Consider the following 19,100-nt stretch of genomic DNA (forward strand, 5'->3'; position numbering starts at 1 on the left):
ACACACACCAAACCTTGCGGCTTCGTATCCCAGATGGCATATGCAGTTCATCTGAGGACTAGTATGGCTCTGTGTAATTACTGTTTACAGTATATAAAGATTTAGAGAGTTTCTAATTAAACTGTTGGAAAATGAATGTTTCCGTAAAGCTTGAGTCTATGAGTGTGGGGGAAACATAACCTTCTATTACAGACACTCCGTAAGAATGAAGGATTTCACAGTTTTGACACAAAGCGCTCACCTGTTCTTTCACAGAGGCCAAGATGGCAGAGGTGGTCTCTGTTTCAGATCCGTCTCCATTGGAGGCGTTCAGTACCGGGCTCAACATGCTGGAGTTCTCTGTGTCAGAGGGCTGGTCTGGTACTGGCATTACTTCTGTCGACCAAAACAACAACATCAACAGTTATTCAACAAGAATTCTTCAAGTCATGCTTCGTTTAAACAGATCCTTTACAATTGCAGACTGTCGGCTAAAACTACATTAAAAATGCCATGTTTGCCACTTTGCGGCTGCCATAATACTAATCAAAGTGCTTTATCTGCATAATGATTGTTTGCCATGATATAATATTTGTTAGACATGATATTTAATTAATCATCTCTGTCTCTGTTCCTTGACCTACTTTCATCTCCTCATTTCAAAAGGTTTGTGATTCCAATTTTGATTCTCAGCTTGTTGCCGTCATGCTTTGATTTGTTTACATCAGCTTCAGAAAAGATTTTTAAAACATGGTTTTAGTTTTGTGGCTTTTAGTTGTGTTTTATCATTGAGGACAGCTCTACATTAATGTAATCAATGGCATTTACAAATGGAACGTGCAGCAGATTTAATACTATTCAAATGTTTGAGGTTGGCAAAAAGTTTTGAAAGAAATCTCAACAAGTCTAAATTTATTGATCAAAATACTGAAATATTTTGAAATCTTACTAAATAAGAATAAAAAAATACTTTATCAGCCTAATTTTACTAGTCTTTAGAGTCAAATGATTCTTTATAAAGCTCAAAAACATTTAATATTTTAATTTAAAAAGGGTTGTGCTGCTTAATATTTCTGTGTAAATCATGAATCTTTCTTTCAGAATTCCTGAATGAATTAAAAGTCAAAGCAACATCATTTGAAACAAGATTTTTTTGTATTTACCATCCCTTTTCATCAATAGCAAGTGTCTTTACAAAAAGAAAGTGACATACTATCAACTTTGGAACAGTAGCACCTACAAATTAAATGAAAACTGACCAAATATACTTCTGACTTATCCAGCACTAGATAGATTTGTTTTCAATAAGATGGACTCTAGCAAGATGGATACATGGCTTCAAAAATAAAAGCCACTATAACACCAATATACAGCATGAAAAAGCCAGGATTCAATTTAAACTACTCCAACTGTGTTTGTCTGACAGAAAAATATCAAATAAATAAAGGATTGTAACAGTTATTAAAACGGTTAGTTAGCTTGACGGTTAGTAAATTATGGGGTAATTAAATTTTTAGATGAACTATTCCTTAAACCTCATTAACCTGGTTTTTGTCCATTTATTGAAGTGCATGTGTGATATGTTACACAAACACTTCCTTAATGTGTATTTAAGTACATCCAGACAAAATATATGGAATTTTAGCTTCTTTCTTGACCTAAAGAATTATATGTTCTTTCACAAAAGAAGAAATGCTACAGTCAAACCAGCGGAAACTACTGTATGTGAGTCGTAACACAAATTATTACATTATGATGTCACTACTGGGAAATAAAATTACTTATTCATGAGGCACTGTCAGGTTTGTTTTCATGTAAATCAGGACAAGAAGTCAATTTCAATTAGCTGATTTTTGTATTTGATCAGTGCATATAAAGTAAACAAGCTCAGTGTGTTCGGTCTTCCTGTTACTCAGCCGAAAAGAAATGAATACATCACCAAGTGATTTTGTGGCCTTTTAAAACCCTGGATTTTGAGTAATAAAAACCGCACTATAATGCTTCGACTCTCCCAAATCACTCTCTTCACCCTCAGCTTTCTTCTGGGCAATTGCTTCCCCTCTCCAAAATCAACCACCCCGATTTAAAGCCTCCCCAGAGAACAGTCTGCACACAGCAGGAGCAGAGAGAAAATGGCTGCTCACATGTGAATGTGTACCTATGAGCACCAGCACACTGAGCTTTTCTGCACAACCACATCAAGCACAACTGTGAACACATCTGTTCTGTGCGAAGGAGAGAATATTCAATCAGAAAAACCTGAACGGTATGATCTGTAGAAACACAAGTCGGCTATACAAGGCTTACAGGGCAGAATGGGAAAAGTACTGACAAATGTTCAGTTTATACGTCAGATTTAGTGACCCCATAACAGATACTTTTCATTTCTAGGCCAAACCGATGACTTGCTATATCAGTGATATCAGGCAGAATACAGCAGATCAACTAATGCCAGCCCCAGCTGTTGGTGCGTGTGGGTTAAGATGGATTACACTTTTTTTGACAATAATCTTAGTCATCCATCTGCCTCTTATTAATAGCATCCTGATATCAGAAATAAATCATGATTACAAAAACAACCACAAATATAATTTCATGGACTGCCTACAGGCAAGTGTTGCAAGCCAGTAATGTGTTGTTGTAATAAAATACTGTTTTTTATGCCTTGCAATCCTGAAATAAATGGTATGTAATGTACCAAACTAAATTTGTTTTAGATTTCCATAACTGCCAATGACTTATAGCCAAATGAAAAAGCTAGTTTGTTTGTTTGTTTGTTTGTTTGTTTGTTTGTTTGTTTTTATAAATGAAGATGTAATTTAAAAAAAATACATTAAAAACACAGTTTTAATTAAACGTTGCTATCATAGGAATAAATTAAGCATCCTATTAATTCCACAATGCAGATAACATGGACAGAATTTCAGAAACTTAAAGGTGTTGTATGTAAGTTTTTGACTCTTCTAAAGCATAAAAATACCATAATATTTTTGCAGATATTTAAGAAACACCCTAAGTGAACATACTTGTTTATCTGATAAAAATCAAAATGTACATTATGTGCGAAACCCTATCTGTGTTTTGGTTCTTTTATCCCGCCCACTGCCACTTTAGTCAATTATATTTCAGCCCCCCGGGTTGCCTTGATGGAAAACCGCCTATTTCATTCAGTCTGCATTTACACTGCAGATCCTGATGGTCAATTCCAATTTTGTGAATATCTCCGATATTTTTGATGACCGGCTTACATCATCATTTAAAAGGGACTCGTATCCGATTGTCTGCATTTACACAGTAAACGGCAAAGGTGCAATGACCAGGAAAAAAAGAGCCGGCACTGACCAACAGTTGATAATAAAAGAGCACTCTTTTCTCCGTTTCCTGTATTTAATCTGTTCACAGAGTTTCATTTTTTAAATTCTTTTTGACAAGCTGTTTTACTATAGTTTATGACAGAAAAGTTCTCATTTGGCCATCTTCTTTTAATCTAGGCCTTTTTAAACCTGTTGGCATCTTAATGCTATGTCCATGGCGTGATTTAATGACTTGATGTATGCAATAGTTTTTTATTAGTTTATATTGGTTACGTGGCGGATATTGCGTTCTCTCTTGCGCTCTCTCTCTCTCTTTCTCTCTCTCTCTCTCGCTCTCTCTCTCTCTCTCTCTCTCTCTCTCTCTCTCTCTCTCTCTCTCTCTCTCTCTCTCGCTTTCTCTTTCGTTTACATGCTTAAATATTTGTGCTACATGAAAATATAAAAGCTTTTTTAGCCCTCGTGTATTTAAGGCTTGGGACTCTGTTCTGTTCTGAAGTGTCAGAGTTTATGTTATTCGCTATGGTTTTTATTGATGTACGACTCGCATTGACAGGTGAAAAACCATTGCTTACACTGCAGACACGAGGGCATGAATTCGATTCATATCGTATAAATTTCCACATTTGAACATGAGGCCTGAATCTGATTTGAGTAAATTGGAATCCATGTAATTTTTTCCTGCTTACACGTACAAGGGCCATATCTGATCTGTGCCACTTGACAGAAAAAATCGGAATTGAGTCACTTGAACAGTGCAGTGTAAATGCAGCCAAAAAGGCTCTCAAAGCATGTGCACGTGACCGAAAGGCAACCTCCGGTGGACAGCAGACTCACAAAATGGTAAGGTTTATAATCTAATTAATACATATTATACCTCTTTAACGTTATTAAATGTAGATGCTGAATCACTGATGTGTTTAGTTCTAAAGTTCAATTTCAAGTGGTTTATTTCATTTTCAAGATCTGAGGTGAACTATCTGTTGCTGTTTTCAGTAGTATGGCAATAAATGTCATGTGAAATGGCATTTAAACTCACATTATTAGCATTACACACTGAATAAAGCACATGAAGTGTACCTGAGGTGATCATTGTCAGTTTTCTGTTGTTCAGCTGCAAGAAATAGAAGTTGTTTCTAATACATCAATTCGAGGTGTTGGTTAGAACAAAAACTCCTTTTAATATGAAAATATTCCTTCTATTGCATGCCAATGCTTTTATTTACAACACAATTTAAATCAGCCTTTAGACTCACTCGTCAAACTCACTCGGTCCTCAATCTGGCAATCTGCGCTTACATTTGTTTTGATCCAGGAATGCAATACCTAGTTCAACCACTGGGTGTCAAACTTGCATACTGCACCTTTTTTATGATATTGAAAATATATCATCTACACAAAGAAACTCAAAATCTTCACAAACCGTCAAAATATTGAAAATTGAGACATAAATAATAATAATAATAATAACACATCTTGTTATGGACTAATAAAACAATGTGAAATATAACATAAATATAACAACTTTAAAAAAATAAAAAACGTATTTCACATAGTGCCTTTCTGAGCAAATGAATGCAGTCTGACTGAGACTTCTTTCCAAACAAAAAACAAAAAATATATATTGAATAGTAGTCTATAAAAATGCACTGCCGTTTCAGCAAGCCTTTACATGTTTTACTCTCTGCATCAAATAATTACTGAATAATAAAATCTGAACGTTCTGAGTAAACACCACTTCTCTACTGACCAGCCCCACTAACATTTTCAAAGAAAGAAGATGTAGCTATCTTTTTACACTGTCATTATATGGAACAATCATGTAAAAAGCATGCAATTTGTATTATAATCATCTTGTGTACATTGCATATATCATTAAAATCAAGCACACTGTTGACTTTCTTTGAACTAATGCTTTTACTTTTAGAAAATTGCTGAATGCTGAAATTGTGCATTAAGAACTGGAAGTGATTTGAAAGGATAATACAGTGCATCAACTAGAGGAGTTACAATATTATGTAGAGCATACATTTATCTAAATAAACATGTACACTGTAATGAATACCCTGATTTCTGACTCAAAAAGCATACTACACATCAGTTGAAAATGGTAAAACTCTTAACGTACTGAACAGAGCATAAAAAACTAACTAGCCTGACACACACTCTATATTTGGCAGAAAGAAAGAAAGAAAAGGTACCTTAGAAAAAGGTAAAAGAATGTAATTGCATTGAGTCACATGATTGCTACAATCACTCCTACTCTACAGTCACCTTAGAAACAGACCTGTGCTGCTTGGTATATATTTACTGTAATTTTACTAAGACACCTTTCACAATGGCAGAGTAGTGTACAACAGAGTCCCGTAACACAACCTCAATTACATTGTCAAACACTAAACAAATTGAACAGTTGAAAAGCCAAAGCTATTGTTGCCAATATATCCCATTTCATTTCCTCAGAGGCACTTTTCATTTAAGGTAAGACACTGCTGCAGGTTAATAGGGTAAAAAATGAACTAAAAGCTGTCACCATACAGTTAGGCATGGGATGATAACCGTTTTCAAGTTATACCACGGTTTGGAAAAGGTTTTAAAACCATAAAAATTTTCTGTAGGATCGTTTCTAAGGTATGTGTAAGAATTTTTATTTGCATTTTTAACAGTATCTCCAGCAGAAAATATATCCAAAGATGTTGTTTTAAATTGTAAAGAAATCTGTGTTTTTGAAACAAATGAAGAGAGCAGAAGTCAATGATTCATTTGAATTATTTAGCCTGACATGTTTACTGCTCCAAAATATTACAAATATTTCAAAAAATAAAATACATTGTTTTCAAAAGGTGAAAAAAGTAGTTTTTTGACCCAGACATTTCAAAAGAATATATTTTACAGCAGTATACCATGCCAACGTGATATTTTTATCCAAGGTTATCATCCCATCAGAATCTTATACTGGCCCATGCCTACATTCAGTACTACTGTAGTTTATTGTTTATATTATGAATTGGGGAAATTGTTTTACATGTGTTTATTTTTTATGATGTGCTCATTGTAGCACAAAATCTACATTAACGTCTGATTCTTATTTTACATATTGAAACCAATGAGTTTTACAGGAATTTGGGGATTCTCTTCCTACACAAACAGCCAGAAAACAAATCTCTTGGTAAAAACCTTCAGAATATAGATATGAATAAAACTGTGAAGTCTGGTGTATGCTGAATGTGCTGATGACTTGTGACTTGTGATGAAGTGCTGCTGAATTGGAGTTTCCTGACTCAGTGCAAGAGAAAAAAGAAGAACGGTCTTTAAAATCATGCATTGTAATTTAAAGTTTTCAGTCACATGACTTGTGCAAGACCTGGCAAAAAAATGGGTCGTAATGGCAGGGATCTCCATAGAATGCAGTGCAAGCTGATCAGATTTTCTTCTGTTTCAAGCAACTAATGTTTAGATCATGTCAACAGAACAAATATAAATTTTGGGCACTTGTGATTTTGACACAGCACCTGCAGCTTTATTTCAGTTATCTTGCAGAATTCCTAAGTGAATCATTCATTAGTGACAGTGGTATTATAAATTTGCCAACTAGATTTCCGCAAGTAGCACATGTTCCTGAATTAACATCTATGTTGATCCTGAAACAACATTCCAATCAGCCAATCAGAATTGATGCATACGTTTACCGTTTCAAGTTTACGCTTACGGTTAGGTTTATGTACTTCTACATGATTGTTCTCCAACTATTATTCCCCTCTGATTTTGGGAATAATTCACAGTTATGGCTGGGTTTCGATGTAGGGAATAGGTATGGATTACATATTCAAAAAAATTATGTTTCAGGATCAACACAGATGTTAATCAAAGATCACATCGTACTTGGCAAAATCATGACGTGCATCGTAAGTTAGCTGTAAGTTGACTTCTTTTTCAGCATGTTAATGCACTACCCTCTGAAAATGAAGCAGGGGGCGGGGCTTTGTTTTTGTGCATCATTCCTTCATAACAAGCTAACAGTAAGAGGGGCCTGGTTAAGAACATTGTGGCTGAAGCAGTTAAACTGACATCAACAGAGAAGGGCTGCTACACAAACGCAGAAGCAAATGGACACCCTTTGAAGATAACCAAAACAAACTTTTTTTCGTTTTTGCTACTAAGCCATTCTTACATGCTATTTCAGACCGAATATTCAAAGTAGCATGGTAAACCATATAGGGAGCGTCACAGGTTGTCATTGTTTAAAAATGAACCAATGTGAATATAAAACCAACTTCACCTCAGTAAAGCAGGCTAGGCAGAATAGCGCTATATACTTATGTTTTGTTGTTCAACTAAATATAAATATACATTATCGATGCTGTAAAAGGTCCCTTATGAAATTGAAAATAGCCACATCAAGCTTTTGCCATAAGATTTCAGTGGCTGAACAACACTTCCGTGCATATAACCCATTCGTAAAACAACACAATCTACATCAGCTCTGTATGACTAAAATACTTTTAAAACATATTACCTGTCTAACAGAAATACTTCCGCCATGGTGTCGTCCTTTCTTCAGTGTGCAAAAGTAACTCCAATATTAATTCAGGATTTTAAAATTTTGATTCAGCATTTGTTTTTACCGCTGTCACTCATGTCCATGTGACCGCGTGCATGCGCAAACGGCTGATCTGCGTAAACGGGTGCACAGATGTACAAATCTACATTTGCTGACAGACAGTTTGGGCTACTTATCAGAATTATGGGAATTTTTATTGGATGAACATTTTTTTTTGTTTTATGCCTTACCCAGAATATAAAAATACATATAAATACATTTAGATCATTTACTTTAATCATTACTACTGGAATGTGAAGAGACTTTCAACCATGTTTCTGAAGGCAATCACCTACTGTACCTTTAATTATTCACCTAAAGAATCAAAATAGCTAAATAATTATTGTAAATTATCATGTCATACAAACTTTAAATGAAATTAGAATAGAAAATGTTAGAATAAAAATAAAAAACACACATATTTATATGCAGAAATAGGTACTTATGATCGGGATGGGTCAATAATGCTGATGTTTGGCACAAATTTCTTTCTGCTTTTCTTTCTCTAAAAGAATTCTGTAGATGCATGTTTCCTCGTCAAGTAGTATATCCTGTTGCACAACGACTGTCTAGCATTTTCGCTAAAAAACTAAATCACCCAGCTCTTGTCGGACAGTGACAGATAGCGTTGTTTTGCCTACCAGGGGGGCATTCCCCTAATGGTATGACATCACTTGAAAGCTATAAATTGAAATCTACAAATACAAATTGACAAAGAAATGCTGGAAAATGTTCTATAGACTTAAATAAACCTAAATGTAAAGACAAAAAGCACCAAATCCTCAATTCCAACAGGTGCATGAAAAAACACTGTCACCTTAAAGTGACAAAGGCTACATTTTTAGATTAACTTGATTGTGTCTTTGCCCGGATGACCACTGAGGTGAATGTAGACATTTTAAGTCTTTCTACTGACATTGGCTGCAGATATCAAATAGCTAAAACGCAGAAATTGACATAAATTGATCAAACTGGAGAAATATTGATAATAAATGTCAGCTTAGAACTGCTGAAAGCCCCATAACAAAAGAGAATCTCTCTATTGGAGCTCAGCCGCACATGTCTGAATGCCTAATTTGTCTATGACATCATGCTTGAGCCCGCTAACAGGCTCCCGTTTCCATAGAGATATCAATCCATTATGACAGTCTCTCACCAAGAAGGCGAACCGTGAGGCATACAGTTGATCATATCTGTGATGCTGCGGCACACAGCAACTAATTCCTCTCAAGATGTTTTGCACTAATGATTCAAGGTAGTTCTGGATGGCAAAATATTAGCCTAATATTTTCTACATGGGTTTATCCTTGTGATTAAATTCTCCAAAAAAAAAGAAACATTTCAAACAGTGTCTGTGCAATACACTATATTAATATTCTGTTATTCCAAGTGTGTCTTCTGCATGTGTAGGTTTATATATAGATGGTGTAAGAGACTTTGACTGCACCCAGTTATTCTGCTGCATCATCTGTCTTTTGGGAGTACTTACAACTCATAGCAACAGTATCTACAAAAACAGAAAGCATGAATAAAACAGAAATCAGGATTGCAAGAAATCACAGTTCTAATACCTGTTTTAAGGGCGTATGATATTTATCATATAATATCCTAATAGATGTTTTTTCAATATGCAAGCTCAAGTATGTCACTCCCTATATAAGAAAGCAAACAAAAACACTTATTAAGATTCCAAATACATTGAATGCGTGACAATGCAGTGCATGAAATAGTGTTTTTTCCAGAATTTTCTTCTTGAAATAACCGAGTTTAGAACAAAGTGAGAAAATAATTCATTGATCCATTCATAAAGATGCTAATCCTCTTTGTTTTTAAATGAACAGTTCAGTAAATCAGACATTAAAGGTGCCATAGAGTGCAAGTATTCAATATGTAACATTTTTTAATGATATCTACATAGTAAGTACAAATAATCTCCAGAAATGTATTATGCTCATTAAAAACCACAGGAACTACCCCTAGAAGGAAAAGTTTGGTTTTGACTCTATTTGGAATGGTCATGAATATTAATGCTCTATTCTTTTATTTATTCTTATTTGTTTATTTATTGTTTTATCATTTATTTTCAGTGTAAAATTATTACTCATGTTTAAATGCCACTTACTTTTAAGTCCAAAGTGAAATGGACTATTGTATTTTTTATATTATTTTGTATAATATTATTATAAATTTTTAATTGTTTTATAATTGTATTATTATTGTAGTATTATTTGGTTACTGAGCAGCAATAAATACCTCTTTAAGTTTTCATATGATTTACTAAACTAGTAGTGTTATGAAATTAATGCATAATAATCAAGAAACCGTACAACCAAAGTCTATAATCATTGCATAACTAATGCACACACACACACACACACACACACACACACACACACACACACAAAGCATGATGTACTCTGAAAATAATAATTGTTCAGTTGTCAAAGCATATTTTAGAAAACAGAGTAGATCGACACTGTTTTCAGCTGAAGTCCTAGAAAGTTTTATTTCAGAGTAAAATTAAATAAAGGTTTGCACTTTATAATTTGTCTTACCTGAATTTTGTGTTGAGCTTTGGTTACAAGCTGCGATAAGATTCACCACGCCTGTTTGCATTAACTGAGATTTCTATACTGTAATAAATTTCTATAATTCTTGTTTTCAAAATATGAGTCCCGCATACACAGTATAATGCAAGCTATAGATCAGAGATGCCCAAACTAGGGCCCGCCATCCCATCTGAGAAGAGTGGAAGAATGATGGGGATGGTTTAAAGCAGTGTTTCCCAACCCTGTTCCTGGAGGCACACCAACAGTACATATTTTGGATGTCTCCCTCTTCTGACCCATTAACTTCAGGTGTTGGAGTCTCTTCTGATGTTATGATAAGTTGATTCAGGTGTGTTTGATTAGGGAGAGGTTGAAAATGTGTACTGTTGATGTGCCTTCAGGAACAGGGTTGGGAAACACTGGTTTAGAGATTGAATTCATTTCAAATCTAATGTAAGCTTTTGTTTTATTGTTAAAAGCTAATTGAAATTAAATGTTTCAATTAAACATTGTAAATTAATCAGATTTATTTAAAATGTACATACTGTCACCTGATGGATAGAGAACAATGCAGAGACATTGGTGAGCAAATCAAGGCAAAGGCAGATTCTGCTTGACTAGTGTATTTAGCATTAAACTCTAGAGTTCACTGTTATGTTTGTATTGTAATAAGTTATCATTTGAAAAGTTACACTACATTAGTTAATGCAATTTAAAGTATGGTTTTTATTTATTTATTATGAAATATTATGAAATAAATTAGCAATTTAAGCATGGCAACTTTATTGTAATACAGTTTGGTATATTTACATTCGGCCCACGGCTCATAATGATATTTGTTTTTTGGCCCTTTATGAAAATGTTTAGGCACCCCTGCTGTAGATCAACTATGATCAGCTAAATCAGCTATGCCTACAATAGGTATATCCAGATTGTCATTCTATGGCACCTTAAAGACAGAGACCTGCCACCATCTAACATCCCAATAAACAAATCCCTCAAAATATAATTTTTGTAAATATTGCACATCACTAATCAAATATTGAGTAACTTAATTTATGTTATGCTTTATGCCAAGCTATCTCACAACCTGTTAATCTTGTTTTGTGTATTAAACATCTCATTAAAAAACACTGCCCTGCCTTCCTGCCTTTGCATTTTCATTCCCATAACATCCCATTAAGACATTGGCCATATGCTTTTGACAATGTTTCAATCCCTTCAGACATTCTGCATTTTTGTTTTTCCACAAGATTCAGAAGACTCACTCCCAAAATCTGATCACCCAGTGAAACGGCAGATGTTCCTGAAAAAAAACGATGCATCTTGATGGTGTTCAGCTGATGTTGCTATTGGCAGACATCACGGCTTTGATCCCAGGTTCACAATTAGTCATGTGATCCCACAGGATACTATAAGAAATGTGCAACAAAAGGCACATATTGTGTTTACAGTCACACCCCACATTCACACACTTTTACCCACCCAACAATATTGTCAGAATAAAATCAGCCTTGATTAGTGGCTGGAATTAATGAGACGGAGAAAACGAGGGCGATGCATTAAGAACCAGCATTTGGAAGATAAATATTTATGTGAAATCTCATGTGAAATCATTAAAACAAAATCCCTAATTATTACAAAGTATATTAGTTATATAACATATATGCCGGGGGGATGGAAAGATGAAGGAAAACAAATATTTTTACAGCTTCGTTAAGAGCACAGACATTAATCAGTCCTTTGTATTCTGACTGTGGACAGATTTGTTTTTTATTGTCTTGACACACGACTGACAATGCTGAGAATGAAGCGGCAATAAAATTCTGAGCACACTGCAAGATTAAAATGTTCAATAAGGTCTTAAAGGAAACTAATCTCTTTTTCTGTGAGTCTGGCACACTGGGAGATGACGTTATGTGCTCCTGCACAAAGCACCGAAAGGGGACTGGAGATAATGTGTCTTTTATATTGCAATCGGTATATTAATTTAACCGTGTCTTTGCTGTACCTGTAAATATTTTAGTGAATCTGAAATGTACCACGCATGTGGTACATGTGCAACATGGTCAAAATACAATCATAATATCATATGATATAGATATTTATCGCAATATTTTTTACGCTATTAATAAAAGGCTAGGGCGACGCAGTGGTTCAGTAGGTAGTGCTGTCGCCTCACAGCAAGAAGGTTGCCGGTTCGAGCCTCGGCTGGGGCGGTTGGCGTTTCTGTGGGGAGTTTGCATGTTCTCCCTGCATTCGTGTGGGTTTCCTCCGGGTGCTCTGATTTCCCCCACAGTCCAAAAACATGCGGTACAGGTGAATTGGGTAGGCTAAATTGTCCGTAGTGTATGAGTGTAAATGAGTGTGTATGGGTGTTTCCCAGAGATGGGTTGCGGCTGGAAAGGCATCTGCTGCGTAAAACATGTGCTGGATAAGTTGGTGGTTCATTCCGCTGTGGCGACCCCGGATTAATAAAGGTACTAAGCCGAAAAGAAAATGAATGAATGAATGAAACGCTACTATTTGTGCATTTTTCTACCCCAAGAAGCTTATGATGGACTTTTTTCCCAATATGTGGTCTAATTAAAAACAACATTGCTTGATTAAGAGGGTGACACATCTTACTCTTCTCTCCCCTACAGCATGAATCAGACTTCACATGACCTCACTACCTGCAGTTCCCTTGGTTGCCTATGTACACTTACAAAAGGCCAAATCACAAAAACATATCACGCATTTCCACAATAGTATTATTACAGAAATATTAGCGCATGAGGTAATCAGTTCCACCTTTTTCACTCTGTCTTTATATTGATATTAAGCATATTTTTGGTTTTATCGTGTGACATTAATTTGATGTGCTGAGAGGCCATTGATGATCATCTCCTGTGAACTAAAGTACTGTAGATCTTTCTCTTTTTTGTTTGTTTGCTTGCTTTTTCTGCTGATTTGACTTTTTTTTTTTTGATTTCTTGTCATCCCTTTTGTTGACCCCTCATGCTTTTGTTTCTCTCTCATGTCTTTTCACTGCTAGTGGTTATGGTGGAGATGGTATGACGTGTGATGCATTGCATTTACTGGCTGCAAAAAGATGCACAGATATGCACAGACAATTTCATACTTTTTCAGAACATTTCTTTGGTTCACTAAAAGAGATTGGTATATTAAAGGGTGGGTCTGGCAACCACACCGATCACACTTTAGCACAACAATTACAGAAAATATCATTTTTGTCAACTAAAAACGCCATTTTAAAAAGCATGTTTGGCTATATTTTGGATATAAAAAGACACAAAACATTAGAACTTCTTGTACCACTTTTGAAGAACCAGGAACATCTAGATCAGAGGTTTTCAAACTTTTTGTATGATGCTAAGTACTGTAAAATAATGATCAACAGGATTTCTACGAGGTCTTAAAAAGTCTTAATGTCTTAAATGTCAAAAACTAAATTTTAGGCCTTAAAAAGTCTTAAATTTACAGAAATATTGTATTGCAGGTCTTAAATATTTTTTTAAACAGGTCTTAATTTTCCTTTGTTCATGTATTGCTACCCAATCTGGCACCCATCTAATCACCAACAATACATCTCAGTAAATCGCTGAGATGCCCGCTGAGAACCGCTGTGGTGACCCCGGATTAATAAAGGGACTAAGCAGACAAGAAAATGAATGAATGAATGAATAAAAGACTATAAACTTTGTGAATGACTGCAACAGAATAAGACAACTTTTCAATAAAATCCATTGAATGATAAAATTTGTATTATTATTTTTTTTGATTCTGTGATTTATATCAATAAAACATTTAAATATTTCCCTTATACATTATGCATTACTACAAACAATACATAACTGTAATAAATCTAACCCTACATGCAATGCTTTTTTTTCAAAATAAAAAAAATAACTGAAAAAATTATAATTTTATAGTTTACGGTGAAAAAAATGGTATTCCTATTTGACATAAATGGTTTACATTTTATGTTTTTCACAGAAATAGCTGTTTCTTCATAGTTTTTTATCATACTTTCCCATCACTACCTGTTTTTCAAGAAAAAAAAATAGCTTATAAATAAACTTCACTTGGTGGTTGTCATTGTGCATTTATGTAATGTCGGATAAATTATATTTACAAGCTTAACAAGGGAGTGCGGATCCAAACACATGTTCATAAAATGGAATGGTCAGGCATGCAACAGTTAACACAGAAGCAAACAGATGTATACGGGCAATTCAGAGTCGTAGTCAAATACACAGGCAGATTGTCAAAAGGCATTTAGCAGACAACATAAACAAAGAATCAAAGCGAGGGTCAAAAACATGGCAAGACAAGGCAAGGTAAATGCATCATAATGTTCACAAAACTGTTTACAAGACTCAGTAATGAGAGTGTCAAAGTGAGCTGCATGTATGTGTGTGTAATCAATCCATGCACCATCAGCTGTGAGAGTGTAATCAATAGAGACTTGGAGCAGGTGTGTGTGTGTTGCATGACTGGATCTTGTAGTCCATATACCAGCAGATTTATAGCCCAATGTGATCTGTGTGTTTACCAGTGATCTATAAGGATTAGATCGCTGGTGATTGTGACCATTGGTACTATGAGAGGGGAAACTCAAATTTTAATTGAAGCGTCAATGACTTGGCTTTGTGTCAGTGAGAAACAAGACAGAATCGCTGATCAATAATGAATTATATCACTATATCTTATTACATATTAATCAGTGGGCTGAATTCATGGGTGCAAATTTAACTCTTGAGGGCTGTCAGTGATAAAATACAATTGATGCAAATTTTAGCTCCTCATTTTCTATAAGCAGTTAACAAACCCAGCTGTAATTTCGTATAATTTATCAAAAGTAGGTAAAACGCCATCTTGTGCTGACGAAAGCGACTTGAATGCACCCGAAATCATTATTACGACTTGTCAACTCATAAGTAGGAAAATCCCAGGAGGATTTGAACGCAGCATCAGTGTACTACAGATACAGGTAACAAGTAGGTAAATTAATATCAGTTAACGAACAGTTTTTTTTATTTATTCATTTTCCTTTGGTTTAAAGTCCCTCATTTATCAGGGGTCACCGCACCAGAATGAACCACCAACTATTCCAGCATTTGTTTTTCTGCGGATACCCTTCCAACTGCAACCCATACTGGGAAACACACATACACTCTCACATTCACACACACACATACACTACGGCCAAATTTGTTTACCCAATTCACCGCATGTCTTTGGACTGTGGGGGAAACTGGAGCACCCGGAGGAAACCCATGCTAACACGGGGAGAACATGCAAACTCCACACAGAAACGCCTCCTGGTCCAGCCGGGACAACCAGAGATGCTGATATTTTGCTGACATTCCGAGATGTGTAGTTTTTCTCAAATTAAATGCTTTTTCTTAAGTGAAATGTTAAAAAGCTCATTGACTTATTAGCAACGAGAACTGGCTGGCTGTTACATTTATTTCTGCCATGTGGCTCAATAACGATCCAGCCTTAGACATACGGATTAAACACCTTTAAAAAAAATCATTTGAAATTAAATGAATAAGAGTGACCACTACAAAAACAGACACATTCGGTTATCCTCTCACTATACAGCACAGCGCCTTCTAGATCTAATTAACTAGCTGCAAAAGTCCTGGTGGCGGATTGTATGGCTTTTCAAGACATGTCTCCTTGCCCAAAATGTCAACGATACATTGAGAAGCAGCGCAAATGTGAGGCAATTAAAATGCTCCTCGGATCATGTTCTCAAAGGACAGCTGAGCGTGACATCGATGATAAAGAGTAATTATGTGAGGCTTGCTGTGATCAAACAGGCCCCACTGCTTATTAGGGCTTTTTCTCCTCTATAGTCTCTGGTGATGATGTCTGAGTGCATTATATTTTTTCAATAGCTACCTCTTTCCCTCTTTATTTGCGTTAAGTAGAAGAACATAGCAGCATATTATAGGTAGAGCCTATGTGAATTAAGAACTATAATTGAAACAATTATCCCTTTGGCTTTCATTTAACGACAGTCTCCGTATGGAAAGTAGCAGAAAACAGCTCTCCTTTTAGTTACTTTCGAACTCACTGATATCAAAAATTTTTTACACATCATCCTATGATTAACTTTTCAAATTCATCTGCAACCTTCAAGCGTCACGAAGTGAACGACTTATGATTTGTGGTGTGTCAGGGAAATGACAGAAAACATATATTTGCAGTTCTGCTATGCCTAGAAAATGCATCAAGGGATATCAGTGTAAGGCTTGGATTTTTCAAGCGTGGCACGAGGACATTGCTGCCATGCCTGTGTAGCTCTGGGTGGAATCGGTTGGCTCAGTAAAGAGCCTGACCTAGTATGGGATTAATGACATTGCTGCTGGAGAAAGTTGACATTGCTGAAAGCTGTGTTTACTAGTGTTATCTGTGAAGAAACAACAGCGGAAATCTAATACACCCACTGAGTTCTCCAAGACAAAAGTAGCGTTATACTCCTAAAGGATGAAGAAAGAGAAACTGAACTTGCAAACATTCATGTCAGGCTGTTGTTTGCTTATGTAAAGCTAATTTACGAGCATACACTTGTGGTTGTTCCAGATAATAAATTTACTGATGTGCCGGAATCCTCTATAATTGGCTGCCGAACAACAGCAAAGAGGACTCCTTCTGGTCAAAATGATAGCAATAGTTTACAACCACTGCTTTTTAAGACCCAGTAAAGAAAAGTCTACGCATAATATGAAGAGAGAATTTGAAAATCTCTATGCAAATTTGTAAGGTGTACATAATAAGCTGTGTTTGGGAAAACAGAAACTTTGTATCAGCCTCATTTACTTCTTTTAATTTATTTGACAAAATAAAGAGCTTAAGGTTAGATTTTTCAGTGCGTATTCAATTCAAGATGCACCGTGATTAACAAAATTACACAGAAGCAGTCTTGTTTTTAATTTAGCTTCATTTCTCATGGCTTAATAGAATTCATTTCTTTGTTTTGCACATCAATTCTGATTAAAGAATGTATTTTAACATTCTTAAATCAGAACTGATATGCAAAATGAAGAAATTAATTCAATTAAGCCATGAGAAATTAAACTAAATTAAAAACAAGACTACTAGAAAACTCTATACTAGAAAACTCCTGAGGAAGTCATTTTATGCAATACATTCTAAATGCTATGATTTTAAGATTGTCTGCTCTCATTTACAGTGTATCTGGAAAGTATTCATAGCGCTTCACTTTTTCCACATTTTTTTATGTTACAGCCTTATTCCAATATGGATTAAATTCACTTATTTTCTCAAAATTCTACAAACAATACCCCATAATGACAATGTGAAAAAAGATTTTTGTATTTTGCCTTTGCTGTGAAGCTCTAAATTGAGCTCAGGTCCATTCTGTTTCCACTGATCATTCTTGAGATGTTTCAGCAGCTTAATTAGAGTTCACCTGTGGTCAATTTAGCTGATTGGACATGATGTGAAATGGCATACACCTGACTATATAAGGTCCCAGGTTTGACAGTGCATGTCAAAGCATGAAGACAAAGGAATTGTCTGTAGACCTCCGAGACAGGATTGTCTCGAGGCACAAGGCTTGGGAAGGTTACAGAAAATTTTCTGCAGATCTGAAGGTTTCAATGAGCATTGTAGCCTCTATCATTCATAAGTGGAAAATGTTTGGAACCACCAGGACTCTTACTAGAGCTGGCCAGCCATCTAAACTGAGTGATCGGGGGTGAAGGGCCTTAGTCAGGGAGGTGATCAATAATCCAATGGTCACTCTGTCTGAGCTCCAGCATTCTTCTGTGGAGAGAGGAGAACCTTACAGAAGGACAACCATCTGTGCAGCAATCCATCAATCAGACCTGTATGGTAGAGTGGCCAGACAGAAGCCACATAGCACAGAAGCACATAGCAGCCCGCCTGGAATTTGCCAAAAGGCATCTGAAGGACTCTTAGACTATAAGAAACAAAATTCTCTAATCTGATGAGACTAAAATTGAACTCTTTGGAGTGAATGCCAGGCGTTATTTTTGGAGGCCAGGCACCCCTATAGCATCCCTACAGTGAAGCATGGTGGTGGCAGCATCATGCTGTGGGGATGTTTTTCAGCAGCAGGAACTTTAAGGCTAGTCAGGATAGAGGGAAAGATGAATACAGCAATGTAAAGAGACATCCTGAATGAAAACCTGCTTCAGAGTGTTCTTGACTGTCTGGGGCGACGGTTCATCCTGAATGAAAACCTGAATGACGGTTCATCCTGAATGAAAACCTGCTTCAGAGTGCTCTTGACTGTCTGGGGCGACGGTTCATCTTCCAGCAGGACAATGACCCAAAGCACACCGCCAAAATATCAATGGAGTAGCTTCACAACAACTCTGTGAATGTCCTTAAGTGGCCCAGCCAGAGCCCAGACCAAAATCCTATTGAACATCTCTGGAGAGATCTGAAAATGGCTGTACACCATCACTTCCCAGCCTGATAGAGCTTGAGAGGTAATGCAAAGAGGAATGGGCAAACATTCCCCAAGACAGGTGTGCCAAGCTTGTAGTATCATGTTCAAAAAGACTTGAGGCTGTAATTGCTGCCAAAGGTGCATCAACAAAGTATTGAGCAAAGGCAGTAAATATTTATGTACATGTGATTTTTCAGGTTTTT

At 35.9% G+C, this 19,100-nt stretch overlaps 1 protein-coding gene across 6 annotated transcripts in view; it reads right to left on the reverse strand.

The window, feature by feature from the left end:
• The window catches only part of ctnnd2b (catenin (cadherin-associated protein), delta 2b), a 145,038-nt gene that overhangs the window by 118,132 nt on the left and 7,806 nt on the right, over window positions 1-19,100 (reverse strand). For all 6 annotated transcript variants that reach the window (XM_056477004.1, XM_056477046.1, XM_056477030.1 and 3 more), the window contains exon 2: window positions 242-375. In XM_056477004.1, the coding sequence (XP_056332979.1) occupies window positions 242-370 (129 nt within the window). In that variant the 5' untranslated portion in view covers window positions 371-375. The remainder of the gene's footprint in view (window positions 1-241; window positions 376-19,100) is intronic.

The sequence above is a fragment of the Danio aesculapii genome, chromosome 2 (assembly GCF_903798145.1).
Source record: "Danio aesculapii chromosome 2, fDanAes4.1, whole genome shotgun sequence".
Lineage (NCBI taxonomy): Eukaryota > Metazoa > Chordata > Actinopteri > Cypriniformes > Danionidae > Danio > Danio aesculapii.